The 16404-nt window shown below is 38.4% G+C and overlaps 1 protein-coding gene across 7 annotated transcripts in view; it reads left to right on the top strand.

The window, feature by feature from the left end:
* The window catches only part of tmem8b (transmembrane protein 8B), a 158335-nt gene that overhangs the window by 125594 nt on the left and 16337 nt on the right, over positions 1 to 16404 (top strand). For all 7 annotated transcript variants that reach the window (XM_051895098.1, XM_051895096.1, XM_051895094.1 and 4 more), the window contains 5 exons: positions 2917 to 3013; positions 4071 to 4194; positions 5113 to 5255; positions 11708 to 11886; positions 12372 to 12518. In XM_051895098.1, the coding sequence (XP_051751058.1) occupies positions 2917 to 3013; positions 4071 to 4194; positions 5113 to 5255; positions 11708 to 11886; positions 12372 to 12518 (690 nt within the window). The remainder of the gene's footprint in view (positions 1 to 2916; positions 3014 to 4070; positions 4195 to 5112; positions 5256 to 11707; positions 11887 to 12371; positions 12519 to 16404) is intronic.

Here is a 16404-nt window from a genome sequence, read left to right as displayed (position 1 = left end):
CAAGGTGTGGTTATTTTTTTTTTTATATTATAATATTTATGTATTTATTTTTTTATGTTATATATATATAGACGGGTTAAAAACATTTTAAGAAACATACAATGGGGCTAAAGGCGCACCCTAAGAAAAATGCCCTTTCTACTACTCCCATAGTATATGAATGCAGAAAAAATATACATGTTTTTTATTGAACACTGATGGAGCAACAGATTTTGATTGAAAATAAATCATAAAAGTGGTTTGTATGTTTAAAAATCTCCTAAATGTATGATGTGGCAAGGTGGGCCTTTTACCCCACACACAGGGGAAAAGGCCCACCTTGTCACCTCATCCATTTTTTTGTTAAATAAATATACAGCCATTAAAATATGTGCATTTTAAAAATACAGAAACAAAATTATTTTAAAAAGTAAAGATTCTAAAAGCATTGATGAGATCCTATATTAATTTAATATAGCTTTACAGTAGTAATAAATACATATATGTGACCCTGGACCACAAAGGTCATAAAGGTACATTTTTTTTAAATTGAGATTTATACATAAGCTTTCCATTGATGTATGGTTTGTTAGGATAGGGCAATATTTGACCGAGGTACAACTATTTGAAAATCTGGAATTTGAGGGTGCAAAAAAATCTAAACATTGAGAAAATCGCCTTTAAAGTTGTCCAAATTAAGTCCTTAGCAATGCATATTACTTACAAAAATAAATTTTTGATATATTTACGGTAGAAAATTTACAAAATATCTTCATGGAACATGATCCTTACTTAATATCCTAATGATTTTTGGCATAAAAGAAAAATCGATCATTTTGACCCATACAATGTATTGTTGGCTATTGCTACAAATATACCCGTGCGACTTATGACTGGTTTTGTGGTCCAGGGTCACAAATTTCATTATATGATATGATTAATCTTTTTAAATATGATGGTTTCATTATAAATATGGTGATTATCTCTAAACTGGACACCCAACTTGATATTTGATATTTACTATCTGAATCTAACCATGTCAACAATGGAAAAGTCAGCCAGCTATTTATTATCATGTTAAAGAAACACTCCACTTTTTTTGAAAATAGGCTCATTTTCCAACTCCCCTAGAGTTAAACAGTTGAGTTTTACCGTTTTCGAATCCATTCAGCCGATCTCCGGGTCTGGCGGTACCACTTTTAGCATAGCTTAGCATAGTTCATTGAATCTGATTAGACCGTTAGCATCTCGCTCAAAAATGACCAAAGAGTTTCGATATTTTTCCTATTTAAAACTTGACTCTTCTGTAGTTACATTGTGTACTAAGACCGACGGAAAATGAAAAGTTGCGATTTTCTAGGCCAATATGACTAGGAACTATACTCTCATTCCAGCGTAATAATCAAGGAAATTTGCTGTCGTACTATGGGTGTAGCAGGCGCAATGATATTACGCAGCGCCTCTCACAAATGTCTCCATGGTTGCAAGGCACGCTCCCTGTGCAAACAGGGGGTCACAGGCGCTGCGTAATATCATTGCGCCTGCTGCACCCATGGTACGGCAGCAAATTTCCTTGATTATTACGCCAGAATGAGAGTATAGTTCCTAGCCATATCGGCCTAGAAAATTGCAACTTTTCATTTTCTGTCGGTCTTAGTACACGATGTAACTACAGAAGAGTCAAGTTTTAAATAGGAAAAATATTGAAACTCTTTGGTCATTTTTTAAGGAGATGCTGACGGTCTAATCAGATTCAATGAACTATGCTAAGCTATGCTAAAAGTGGTACCGCCAGACCCGGAGATCGGCTGAATGGATTCGAAAACGGTAAAACTCAACTGTTTAACTCTAGGGGAGTTGGAAAATGAGCCTATTTTCAAAAAAAAGTGGAGTGTTCCTTTAATTATTGTGCCTTTTGCCCAACAGGAGGGGCGCTTTTTACCCCAAATACCATACTTTCACATATTCTTCAACCTTTGTCTTAAAATGTTATAGATTCTCATTTGCTACATAAATCTACAACATTAAAAAAAAAAAAAAAAAAAAAAAAAACCATTATATATTAGATCAAATTAGCGCAGAAATCAAGCGGTTATTAAGAAGGGTGCTGAGCTGAATTTTTGTGCCATCTAGTGGTTTAAAAGAGAATAAAGTCAAATGCGCCTTTTACCCCAGTGCACATTTAGCCCTGTTGTACCGCTCTAAGGATATATAGCTATATAAACTGTTTCTAAAAGTTAAATTCGGTTTGTTGACACTAAAATTATACACTTCCCCTATAAATATGAACAAAGCTATTTACTTTGATTTTACTACATAAATAAATCACTATTTTTTACACTTTTAGACACTTTGGCACTATTATTTTGAGGTCCAGATGATTGACTTTTTAGAGCCCCCAGAGGACTGGGGTTGAAATGGCACCAAGAACAAGATACGTCATTGAATTATTAACCAGTATCATTGGCTGTCCAACTGCTTTCTGTCGTAAAATGTAATTAACAACTCTGATTAGTCAGAGAACACGATACTTTGCTTCAAAGTGTTATTTTTCCTCTTTCTCCCCCATAGTTTGTGTATGTGAGAAAGATCACTAATTTGCTCCATGTCTAGGATTCGCTTATTCATCAAGCCTCTCTGTATTATTTATGAACAGGGTGAAAGGCAAGGCCGAACGTCTTTATTTCCAGACGTCTGTGGATAGGGGGCTCGCGGTGGGAGATGATTGGCCTTTCACTCAGCTACAAAGAACCTCTTTTGCTTTGATATTCCTATGAAATTATCACATCTCGAACGGTTATATCACAGCCTTCTCCTTTGCCCGCCAAACCCTCTTTTGACCTGGTTTGTGTCACCGGCTTGTTAATTAACTATGATGTTCACTTATCTTCAACAGGATTCAAAATGGATTACTTTGTCTCTTTTTTTTTCTTCCAGTCTTCAGTAAGAGGAGAGAATATTACGATCTTTGGCTGCCTGAATCATGGGATGCCGCTGTCTCTTCATGACAACACGTCAGTCTCATGTGAATCTGGTAGGACAATCTACGATTATATATGAGACAAAGCTCTTTAAGCTATATGCAGTTATCCTCACCTTCCCATTCTATGAAAAAGTTTACAATATGAATAAAAAGAGTGCTAAAATACTATGGTAAAAACTTAACTGTAAGTTACCTTACAATGTACAGTGAAAAATTAATCGATTAGTACATTTATTGGAAAGAATAAAAGAATTGTGGCCACAAATCCCTGTGTGACTGTGACACATCAAATTTGATAATGTTTTATTAAAATAAATTCTTCTTATATTTGTTATCAGTTATGTGCCATAGTGTTTTATATTATATTTCAAATGTTTTGCATTATTTTAGTGACTTATTTTGTCTTTGTGGGGATAATTCTGTCTACTTTTATATTTAATTCTAATTTATGTGGCCTTTCTTTTGTATATACAGTATTATTATGGTGTTGTGAGCATTATTTAGGGTAAAAGCAGATTTTAGATTTAGATTTTTTAGATTTTTGAATATGAATTGAATATATGGTAATGAACTGTAAAACACACATGCACCAAAATGGCTCTCGTAATGCCTAAAAAACTGTTGCTGTATTTTTTGCTGTGAACGTTTGGCAACCAAAGTGTAAGGAACGTTTACATTTATTTCTGGTTGTCTTTTAAATTGCTTTGGGCCAAGGCCATTTGCTATAATGTTCATGAAGACATCTCCGAATTTATACCATTGCATGAAGTTCCCTATGGCTTTGATCCAAAATCATAGCACTAAAAATAACGTAGTGCCTTTTTAGGAAACAATTCAGGTGAAACAAAGAAAGATGTCGCCATTTATATGCAAATACCACCTAAATTGCATTACATAGTTGCAGGTGGGATGTGGTAAACTTGCTTCTACCACATGAATTTTATTTTATGGTCCATAACGTAGGTTTTAAGCACATCACTCATCTTTGCACTTACTAGAGTTTTCTTTAGAACTCTCACAATAATAACTGTGAGTTCAGTCATAACCAATTGTGGAATTTGATAGCAGTTGTCTTGTCCTTTATCTGTTTGTGCTCTTTCCTCTTCAGAATCAGTTTCAGGATTTCATCTCTCCATTAACACCACCACAAATATCACCAAGCTGAGGATACCCTATCCCCAGACGGGCACGTGGTATCTGAGCCTGCGCTCTCTGTGTGCCACTGAACATGGGTGAGGACATTTGCATTTCTTAAAATCTAGAATATAATCTGTGTTTATGCACTAAATTATCAGACCTCAGTTTAGCGGTCTAATTTTTTTCGAAGCTGAGAAAAGGATGGAAAATATTCATAGCACTCCATATATTTAACACTTAGCACGTACAGTAGTAGCAGCATGTGAACTGTGGGGGTGTATCGTTTTTGCTACTTTGAAATACTTGTAAAGCTATTCATAAATTCACTTTTATGTTGAACTAGTTTCTCATAACCTTACTTTATCTCATTCAAAATGAAAATTAGTTCTGACAGGGAGAGTTCAGGTAAAGTTTGACATCTTCATTTAATATTGCACACAGAGGCTATACAGTATGTACCTTTACACTACCATAGAGATTATAGCATATCTGCTCGCCTTTGAATGTGAGGTCATTTTGAGTTAGTTTTAACTTCCATATAGATCCCAGGGATAGTTCAACTTAAAAATGAAGGTTATGCCATCATTTACTCACCTTCATGTTGATCCAAACCTGCCTTTTTTCCATCCATTGAACACAAAATAAGTTATTTACAAGGCTTTGATGCTTTCTATTTTCTAAGAAATTACAATGAATGAGACTGAGGAGTTCAACCGCAAACACAAACAACACAAAAAAAGGACACAAAAAGCACTATAATTCTTCTGAAGCCATACCTTAGCTGTGTGTGAGACACAACACAGGGGATAACATCTCTAATGTCTGTCTGTTTCTCACACAAAGCTTAAAAGCTTTTGCAATCCCCTTTCATTGTAATTGCAGGGGAAAAAACTTTTTCAGTATTCACAGAATGTTCAAAGAAATTTGAGACAGTATTCATTCCTTGGAAGTATTCCTAAAAGCTTATATTCTGCTTCTTTCTTATCATCTCCGTTCTCCACATTCTTCTGTAGGTTTGAGCTGTGTACTAATGTAACAGCTGAGGTGTATCTTCGCTCTTACCTGACCCCCTGCATCAATGACTGCGGCACCTATGGCCAGTGCAAACTCCTGCGCACCAACAACTACCTGTATGCTGCATGCGAGTGTAAAGCAGGTGAGCGCTCAAACTTCCTTAACCCATGTGTTCTCTTATATAAAATGGGGGGTAAATGAGTTGTAACTTTGAGAAAAACATTTAAATGTGTTGTCTTTGAATTTCCTGGTGTGTGTACTAAATTGAAGTTTCAGATGTACAAGATAATGTTTATGGTTGGGAATCAGCAAAGACCTGGCAATATCTTTGAAAAAGATTCAAAACTATAATATATTGCATTTTCTTTCATACATACATACATATATATTATTTGATGAATAGAAAGTTATATATATATTCTTTGATGAAAGGAAAGTTCAAAACAACATCATTTATTTAAACCATAAATTTCTTTACAGAAAGTAGAAAGTGTTTTTACTGTCACTTTTGATCAATCTAATGTGTCTTTGCTGAATAAAATTATTAATTTCTTTCAAATCTTACTGACCCTAAATTTTTGAAACCGTTGTGTATATTCTTAACTTGTTCTGGATTTTGGTTGTATAGAAATAATTGAGTGCACATTTATTGAATGTCACAATTTGTTTTACCTTCTCATAGATGTTTCAGTTTGGCCTGGCTGTAAGTAGGGCCAAACATGATATGTTTCATATTGATCAGTATCGTTAATTATTGAAAAAATGCATGCAGAAAAAAATGTTTGAATTTAACCAATGCATTTTTAATTAAGGCAAACAACAAATAATTTTTAAAACAAAGCAAAATAAAATTTAAACAAATCTTTCTAATATTTTATATGAAGATTAAATAAATAAGTGTTAAAGAAACTTAGAGCTGCACAATTCTGTATAAACTGAGAAACTTTTTTGTTTGTTTCATACTGAGATCACAATTCTGAATGACAACCAAACGAAAAAACATGTAATTTACTAGAGGTTCTGACAAAATATTAATTGCTGCAGTCTATTTTAAAATTTTAAATATATTTGAATTAATTATTTTAAAAAAAATCTGTTTGGATGTATGATTCAATGACTCGCTCATAAATTCTCGTTTCATTACTGGATGAATCAGTGTATTTGAAAGAATGTTGAATGAAGATTCAACGTCAAATACATTTTTAACACTCAGTTATCGCCACCTGGTGGTGAAACAATGGCTACGTTTACATGCACCCAAATAATCCATTTGTAATCGGATTAACGGCTCAATCGGATTGAAAAACGTTCATGTAAACACCTTAATTGATCCGATTGAGCTCGATCCGAATGAAATTTTGATCGGATTGGAAGGGGTGGTTTATTCCTTTTGTAATCCGATCCAACAGCAAAAAATTACCATGTAAACGCTTGAATCCGACTACTTTCTCAATCGTATTCAGAAGTCTCTGGGGCACACGCATTACGCAGTGCGCAAGTTCACGTTCACGTCCTTAGTTGTAAAGATGTATGCCAACAGGCAGTGGCGTAGCTGTATCCCTTCGTCATAATATTGGAAATCTTTCCGTTTTAAAACAAGAAGGGGAGCCAATGGATATCACACAAGAAGCAACGTGCAAACTTTGCGCAAGAGTTATGCCGGTGAAAAAGTCTCAACCTCGGTCAAAATTCACTACAGAAAGTGAAAGTAAAAATTGACGGAGCTGCCTGACGCTGCATTAACGGAGCATATTCTCTCAGAGATGAATTTCAACATAATATGCTGATAACGGTATATAACTGTGTTAATTTATTCCATTATTTCTCTTGTGGCCGTACATATAGGCTAGTGAAACAAATGAGAATAATAGTATTTCGTGTTAAACAGGTTGTTTTTTTTTTTAAGTCAGTGCTTAAAGTAAAGCTGCGCTTAATTTTCATTGATGACTGCGGTGTTAGGAAATATTATAGCCTACACTCTTAATAATATTAATTATAGGCCTATAATTCATTGTATAATAGACCTAAAAAATGTTTAAAACATTTTCAAAGATAGCTAATAGCCTAATCTTTTATTATCCTCAGAGCACGTATAATATTAATTTAATAATAAAAGAAGCCGAACCTAATAGTCATAATAATAGACTAGAAGAAGTTAACAGGCCTACATTAATTGGAAATGCCAAATCCTCTTAATATTGTCAAGATTTGATGCTTTTGACAATATCTCTGGCTATCGTCGATACATGATCGTTGTCTGTTGGTGCAACCCGGGTTACCGCAAGTGTGAATGATATGACGTCACACACGCAGAGCGCATGCGCAAAAGTTTTAATCGGAACGTATATAAAACAAATATAAAACGTATATTTGAATCAGATTACAATGTTTAGAGTACATATAAACAGATCTGCAATCGGATTCAATTCATTCGGATTGACGAAAATTGGTGCATGTAAACGTAGCCAATGTAATCGATAAATGCGTCGTTTTCAGCGCGTTCACGTTTCTTTCAAAAGCTGATTTGCTCTATTTTGATCGATAGACATTAGTGTTTTATCTGAACTATAAACTTTTATCTAAGTACTTCTGTGATAATTTGAATATTTGTAGCACAGAAATAATGATAGCCTAGCCTACTGTGTTATTGAAAACACTTTGTGTAGCTGTTAATACCGACATGACAACTGCTAAAGACGAACTTTGAAGTAGATCAACTGTTAGACGTAAGGAAACCATGAAACTGCCACACAGTGTACAGCACTCGTTTTCATGTGTTTGTGTGTTCTGATCTCACGTGGCGATTGCGCAACTGAACTCCACAGCAACTTGTTTACGTGTCACTCGCAGAGCGTCTGTTTGTGATCCAGGGATGGAGCGAGCTTGAGAGTTGTTCATGAAACCGAACTTCATGTCTTTTTACATTTTAATGCATTTAAGTGAAACTATATCGAGAGTTATATCGAACATTTTTTATATCGTTATCGATTAAGACGTACCGTCGATAAATATCGATACCGTTTTATCGCCCAGGCCTAGTTGTAAGGCCTACTACAGCTTTTTGTTCTTTACAAATATTGTGACCCGTGCTGTCAAAATGAGTCGGAATGTGCACGGCCTAAATTCGAGCTACAGACAAAACAAGTAAAAAATGTCAATTTCTGTTGAATTTGAGGTTTTCACAAAAAAGAGTTCATTAAGCCCTCATCTAGCGATCCCAAAGCTCCAAATAGCAATTAAACATCTAAAGTATCTTTATTTGTATGTTTTCTGATAGGAGTACCTTTACTTTGTCCATGAAAAATGCTGTTCTTCTCTGCTCGCTTCTAGACGACTTTGTTGTAAAATGCAGCATTCCAACTTTGTGAACATTCATAGAGAATTCTCGATGGCATGAGTCTGAACCAATGAAATGTGATTTGCTAATGTAAACAAAACTATCTTACTCGCGCTGACTGACAGATCCGAAGCGCGTGCACAAAGACGTTGCGATCCCAACATATACACAGAATTACAGTATTTAAAAAAAAAAAAAAAAAAACTGTCTTGGCGAATATTCACGCAAACATTATCTGTTATGTCTTGTGAACGTTTGGTTAACTGTCGGGGAAAACATCTGATGTGTAACATTATATTAGATCTGTGTGATACCGTTTCATTAATGTTAATAAAACAATTGTGGAATTATGGAAAAAAGTTCTTCAAAATATATATATTTTCTTTCAAAATTGACTTTGCTGACTCTATCGAGGTGTAGCTCAGTCATTTTATGTTGGATTCCAACAAATCATACATCATTTTGAAGGTTTTTTAATAGATATATACAATAACAAAATAACAATAACTCATTTTTGATAATTTGCTCATTGTGACTCATTTTGCCAGCATGTGTCACATTTAGATTTGCATTTCTTTTTTTTTCTTTTTTTTTTTTTAATTTGTAGTAACCTGCAAGAAAATAAAATTAAAAAAAGAACTCATATACTTGCCATCATAGACATAGGAATTATGTGTTATAAATTAAAAGAGGCATCGAAATCCCCCAGTAGGCTTGCAGGATAATTTTAGGTTGTTACACATGTAATGTGAAACATGTGCTTGAAAACTCCTTGACACGTCAGCTTTTAGGAAAATAAAGGAGCAGGAATTCTGTGTCATTTAACAAAGTGAACAAGTCTACCCCTTTCCCCAGGGAGATATCACCCTAGCGGTTAATATGATGATAATCACTGTAATATTTTATAATTTCATTTAATATCTTTCTCCTCTACTGTCAGATGCCAATCAAAGTTAATTGGCATGTTAAATGGTTCAATTACACATGTGCCAATCATGTCGCTCTATAACGATGAGATCACAAATCAAGTGGTTTTTAATTAGAGGACATTTGATGATCCTGAGAAATATGCTAATCACAACCTCTCAATTACAGCGCCATTATGAAGCTCTGGTGCCTCGTTTCCCCTTTCCCTCTGGATTCCTACCCATAGTTTCTTTTGTCATTAGCATAGACAAATTTACCCTTTTAATGAATGTTTTCTGGCAAACAGCTTAGTGCTGTGATACTGCACGCATGCAAAGCTCTTCTCTGTTCTCGAGTGTCTGGAAAAGCTCAATTGACCGTCTTTGTCGATACTCAGCGAGACTTCAATCACTACATGCCTTTGAGGATTTCTGTTTGTGGTGTGGCTAATTAAGGCTTCATAATCAGAGAGATTTGTGATATGTTTTCTGGCATTTTCTATGAGAGGTTAGAGGTGCAGTGCATCTATTTCCTTCATGGTGTTTATATAACAGTATGCTGCCCGAATCCAATCTATATTTATGAAGCTGTTTACAACAGCTGACAGATGAGGAACAGAATGTGTGTGTGAACCAGGGAGAAAGTACATGTGTATTTCTGTGATGTTTTTTTCCCCCCTTTGTTAGTTTTACATGCATTGACTATGTGTTTGTGTGTTTTGTTTTGTTAGTTTTTTTAGCTTAGTTTGCTTTGAGGACATGGACAATTGTTTATTTTACACACACTACCATTCAAAAGTTTGGGGTTGGTAAGATTTTTTTTTTTTTTTAAATGTTCAGAAAAGAAGTCTCTTATGCTTATGCTCACCATATTTTTTTTTAATCAAAAATATAACAATCTTATGAAATATTATTACATTTTAAAGTGACTGTTTTCTATTTTAATATATTTTAAATTGTAATTTATTCCTGTGATGCAAAGCTGAATTTTCAGCATCATTACTCCAGTCTTCAGTGTCACATGATCCTTCAGAAATCATTCTATGCTGAACATTTATTATTATTAATGTTGAAAACAGTTGTGCTGCTTAAAGGATTAGTTCACCCAAAAATGAAAATCCAGAACACAAATTAAGATATTTTTGATAAAAATCCGATGGCTCAGTGAGGCCTGCATTGACAGCAAGATAATTAACACTTTCAAATGCCCAGAAAGCAACTAAAGACATATTTAAAACAGTTCATGTGACTACAGTGGTTCAACCATAATGTTATGAAGTGACAAGAATACTTTTTGTGTGCCAAAAAACAAAACAAAATAACGACTTCATTCAAAAATATCTAGTGACGGGCGATTTTAAAAACACTGCTTCGAAGCTTTACGAATCTTTTGTTTCGAATCAGTGATTCGGAGCGCCAAAGTCATGTGATTTCAGTAAACGAGGCTTCATTGCGTCATAACGTTTAGAAATTTCAATGGTGACTCTGGCAGATTGATACACTCTCCGAACCACCTTCGAAGCTTCATGAAGCGGTGTTTTGAAATCGCTCATCACTAGATATTGTTGAATAAAGTCGTTATTTTGTTTTTTTGGTGCACAAAAAGTATTCTCGTCTCTTCATAACATTAAGGTTGAACCACTGTAGTCACATGAACTGTCTAAATGTCTTTAGTAACTTTCTGGACCTTGAAAGTGTTAATAATCTTGCTGTCAATGGAGGCCTCACTGAGCCATCGGATTTCATCAAAAATATCTTAATTTGTGTTCCGAAGATGAACGAAGGTCTTACGGGTGTAGAACGACATGAGGGTGAGTAATTAATGACAGAATTTTCATTTTTGGGTGAACTAACCCTTTAATATTTTTGTGGAAGTGCATTACATTTGTTTCCAGGAATCTTTGATGAATAGAAAGAACAGCGTTTATTTGAAATGGAAATCTTTTGTAACAGCTTTTGATCAATTTATTGAATCTTTGCTGGATAAAATTATTAATTTTTTTCTTTCGTTATTTCAAAAAAAAACAAAAAGTCTTACTAACCCTAAACTTTTGAACAGTAGTGTACTTTTAAAGGGATAGTGCATCCAAAAAAATGAAATGAAAATTCTGTCTTCATTTACTTACTTTCATGTCATTCCAAATCTGTATGACTTTCTTTCTTCTGCTGAACATAAAATAATATTTGAAGATGAATGTTTTCCACATTATTTTCCATGTAATTACAGTGAATAGGTACTGAAGCTTTCAAGATTTACACTTAAAACTGTCTCTTTTGCTGTATCTTGTAGTATGCAGGACCATGTTAAGTCCAGCTTAGAGTGGTCTGTAACACATGTGTGTGCTTCTCTAGGTTGGGATGGCTGGGGTTGCACGGACAACACAGAGGCGTACTCGTATGGGTTCCAGCTGCTCTCGACTCTCCTTCTGTGCCTCAGCAACCTGATGTTCGTCCCACCCGTGACCATCGCCATCCGCAGTCATTATCTGCTGGAGGCGTCTGTCTATATTTTCACCATGTTCTTTTCCACTGTGAGTTTAAAGACCTGGTTTAAACCAATCAAAAACATGCCCAAAATTAGGCATTTCCAAAGCTAGTTGCATGCTGACATGAATCTTCTAAAATGAAACAAAGATATACAGCTTCAAGTATAATATATTTTAAAAGAATAACTCTTAATTCTGATTGGATGACCTACGGTTGAAGTCATTGTAACTTGTAAATTAACATAACTGACCAGTCAGATTATAGAACTGGAACTAAGTGTTGTATAATTTATATTTTATACTAGATTTGCATTCTGTTTTGCTCCAACTTTGGACAAACATGCCTAAATAATGTAATAAGTGCTTGAAGAAATGCTGGCTTACTCGCAGACCCATGATGAGCCTTAGTTAAGCATATCAGTGGCAGCTGAAGTAAGGAGATTACATTAAAGAACCAGTGACATGTCAAAATGTCATATTTTATTCATACTTCCTCTGACCCTTTGTTTTCATCTTTCACCCCTGAACAGTTTTATCATGCCTGTGACCAGCCAGGCATTGTGGTCTTCTGCATCATGGAGTATGATGTGCTGCAGTTCTGTGACTTCCTCGGCTCGCTCATGTCAGTTTGGGTCACTGTCATCGCCATGGCCAGACTCAAATCTATTATCAAACAGGTACAAATCACTCAGATGCAAAATTTAGAACACATTCAAAAACCATAACCCTTGTGCTTCTTCGCTCTGAGCTCACAAATGTTTTTTTTTTTTAGTTGCTAATATTCAGCAAGGATGCATTAAATAAAAAAAAAAAAAAAGGTGACAAAAATGTATAATGTCACAAAAGATTTCTATTTCAAATAAATGCTGTTCCCTTGCGATACTACACGATAACCCTTGTGCTTCTTCGCTCTGAGCTCACAAATGTTTTTTTTTTTTTTTTTTTAGTTGCTAATATTCAGCAAGGATGCATTAAATAAAAAAAAAAAAAGGTGACAAAACTGTATAATATCACAAAAGATTTCTATTTCAAATAAATGCTGTTCCCTTGCGATACTACACGAGTACTGCGTCGTTCGTCTTATTAATTAATATTGATTATTAATAAGACAAGACGCTATGGGGAAAACTCCTTTTTCTCCGATTCTGAAGCCTTTATACAATCACACAGTGTGAACTGCACGGCCATTGGTTCGTGAAGTTAAAGAAAACGATCCAATGACGGCGCGGAACGCACAAGCCAATGGTGAGCGAGCCCGCTCGTGCCCGCCAAAAGGGGCGGGGTCTCGGGCTATATAAGCGGCCATCTCACCATGGCAAATCGATTCATTCTCCTTCAGCGACGCAGATAGAATCTCTTCGCTTGATCTACGAGACTTGAAGCCGCCTTCACCTGCAAGCAGCTGGAATTTGCTGCCGATCAGCTCGCCGCTCTGCAGCAGTTTGGTCGCTGCTCGCCGCTCTCTATTCTGCTCGCCGCTCTCTAGCAGCCGCCGCCTACAAGTAGCCTGCAGTTCTCTCACGGCACTGCCAGATCGCCGCTCTCGTGCAGCGCTGATCAACCCGCCGCTTCACAGCAGCCAGATCAGCTCGCCGCTCTCAAGCAGCCCTGTTTCCACGCCGCTCCCAAGCAGCCTGGTCAGCGCTTCGCCCCATTTCTGCGATGTTGTTGCAAATGTCGCGGCACGGCTGTGGCATGTGCAGAGCCTCTCTGCACGCTGATGACAGGCACAGTGAGTGCGTACAATGTCTGGGGATGTCCCATGCAGAAGCCGTGCTCGCTGTGTTTTCGCTACTGTGCTCAGTTGAATATGACATGACGTTCTTCCCTGACTTAGGCGAGACTCATGATATATATTCTCCCTAAAAGAGCGCTTTTTCCTACATTTGTTGCAAAATGCTGAATCTCTGAACATGTCGCTTGCCGGCCACACCCCCGCAAGCCGCGTTCATTGAAAAAAGGCGCAAGTGCGAGCTCAATGCTGACAGCGCTCAGCTGAATATGGTATGACGCACTTCCCTGACGCAGGTGAGACTCATGGAATATATATTTACTCTAAAAGAGCATATTTCTCTGACATTGTTGTAATATGCCCAGTCTCTGAGCGTGTCGTTTGCCGGCCACACCCCCGCGAGCTGCGTTCATTGAGGGCGTGTGCTCTCACTATGAGAGCGCTACAATGAGCTCAATACTGACAGCGCTCAGCTGTATATGACATGAAGCTCTCCCCTGACTCAGGTGAGACTCTTGGAATATATTAACTCTCTAAGAGCACATTTCTCTGGTGTTATTAAATGTCGAACTTCTGAACGCTTCGCTTGCCGGTCCCGGCCCCGAAAGCCACGTTCATTGAGGGAGTGTGTTCTTACTACAAGAGTGCTAGAACAGTCTAAATGCTGACAGTGCTCAGCTGAATATGACATGACGCTCTCCCCTGACTCAGGTGAGACTCATGGTATATATTCACTCTGAAAGAGCATTTCTCCAGCGTTTGTTGTAAAATGCCCAGTCTCTGAGCGTGTCGTTTGCCGGCCACACCCCGCAAGCCGCATTCATTGAGGGTGCGTGCTCTCACTACAAGAGCAGGAAAACGAGCTCAATGCTGACAGTGCTTAGCTGAATATGACATGACGCCCTCCCCTGACTCAGGTGAGACTCATGGTATATATATTAACACTGAGAGAGCATACCTCTCGTGTTTTATTAAATGCCGTACCTCTGAGCGCTTCACTTGCCGGCCCCACGTTCATTGAGAGAGTGTGCTCTCACTACAAGAGTGCTAGAACAAGCTCAATGCTGACAGCGCTCAGCTGAATATGACATGATGCTCTCCCCTGACTCAGGTGAGACTCATGGAATATATTAATTCTGAGAAAGCAGATTTCTCTGGTGTTTATCTAATACTGAATCACTGTGCGCTTCGCTTGCTGGCCCCGCCCCGCGAGCCGCATTCACTGACCCAAACAGCTTCGTATGTGTTCCCAGTCGCCCCGTTAAATTCCAGGTACGGGGAAAATGTGTTTATTGCACGCAAGTGACCCGTTCTAGCGCCCAGGTGTATAACCGCTGTGGTAGCGGACAAGATAAAACACCCCATGTGTGCACCACAGTCCCTCACAGTGACTTAGTGCCAGAACCAATTCAGCCCCTCGCCACATGGGCCGAGGCCTGGCAGGCCATCCCTGGAGTGTCAGCTTGGGTGCTGAACATAGTAAAACGAGGTTATGTACTCCAATTCACTCAAAGGGCCCCGTTTTTTAAACAGTGTGGTCCAAACCTCTGTGAAAAGCAAGGACGCGCATGTCCTGCGTTCTGAGGTAAACACCATGCTGGTGAAAGGAGCCATAGAGGTGGTTCCTCTAGCACTGAGCGAGTCAGCTTTTTACAGCAGGTACTTCCTCGTCCCCAAAAAGGATGGCGGTCTCAGACCCATCCTCAATCTCAGACATCTGAACAGGGCCCTGATAAAGCGCTCATTCAGAATGATCACTTTGAAGCAGATCTTCCCGCAAATACGCCCGGGGGACTGGTTCTTTACCTTGGATCTGAAAGATGCTTATTTTTCACATACGGATAGCCCCCCATCACAGGCAATTCTTGAGATCCGCCTTCGAAAGGGTGGCATATCAATACACGGTCCTTCCGTTCGGGCTATCTCTGGCTCGCCACACTTTTACAAATTGCATGGATGCAGCTCTCTCCCCTCTGAGACAGATGGGTGTGCGCACACTGAACTACCTCGACGACTGGCTCGTTCTGGCCCAGTTGGAGGCGGAGCTAATATACCACAGATCCATCATCCTCAACCACTTTGAGTGCTTGGGGCTCAGGGTCAATTTTCAAAGAGCTCGTTATCTCCCAGCCAACGTGTCGTTCCTGGGGATAATTTTAGACTCGACCCACATGAGGGCCACGGTCACTCGAGCGTTCTCTGGCCATTCAGCAGCTCGTACAGACCTTTACACCCGGGCTTCTCTGCCGCTCAGAACGTTTCAGAAGATGCTAGGTCTAATGAGTTCAGCATCTCCGGCTCTGCAGCTGGGCTTGCTTCAAATTCGCCCTTTGCAGCTCTGGCTGAAACCATGGGTCCCGCCCCAAGCCTGGCAACATGGTCGTTGCTCTCTCAAGGTGAACCAGGCGTATGTCACAACCCTGGCCCCTTGGACGAACCCTTGCTGGTTCAAGCAGGGCCTTGCAGTCGGGGCGATTTACAAGAGGAAGGTCGTCTTCACAGATGCCTCCAAGATGGGTTGGGGAGCTCTGTGCGAAAACCGTCCGGCCTTTGGCGCTTGGAATGGTCCAGAAAGTGAGCTACATATCAACCGCCTGGAAATGATGGTGGTATATCGAGCTCTCCAGGCTTTCCTTCCTCTCTTGGTGGGTTACCACGTCTTGGTCAGGTCAGACAGCGTGACGGTGGTGTCCTTCATAAATTGCCAGGGTTCTTCAAAGCCCCTCTTCACTCTAGCGAAAATCATCCTAGAGTGGGCCCAGTGCAACCTGCTCTTGTTGAGAGTAGCACACATACAGGGTGTACTGAACATAGGGGCGGACATGTTGTCC

The sequence above is a fragment of the Ctenopharyngodon idella genome, chromosome 5 (genome assembly GCF_019924925.1).
Source record: "Ctenopharyngodon idella isolate HZGC_01 chromosome 5, HZGC01, whole genome shotgun sequence".
Lineage (NCBI taxonomy): Eukaryota > Metazoa > Chordata > Actinopteri > Cypriniformes > Xenocyprididae > Ctenopharyngodon > Ctenopharyngodon idella.
The sequence above is the reverse complement of the archived record's forward strand: the minus strand, read 5'-3'. Positions and strand labels throughout refer to the sequence as shown.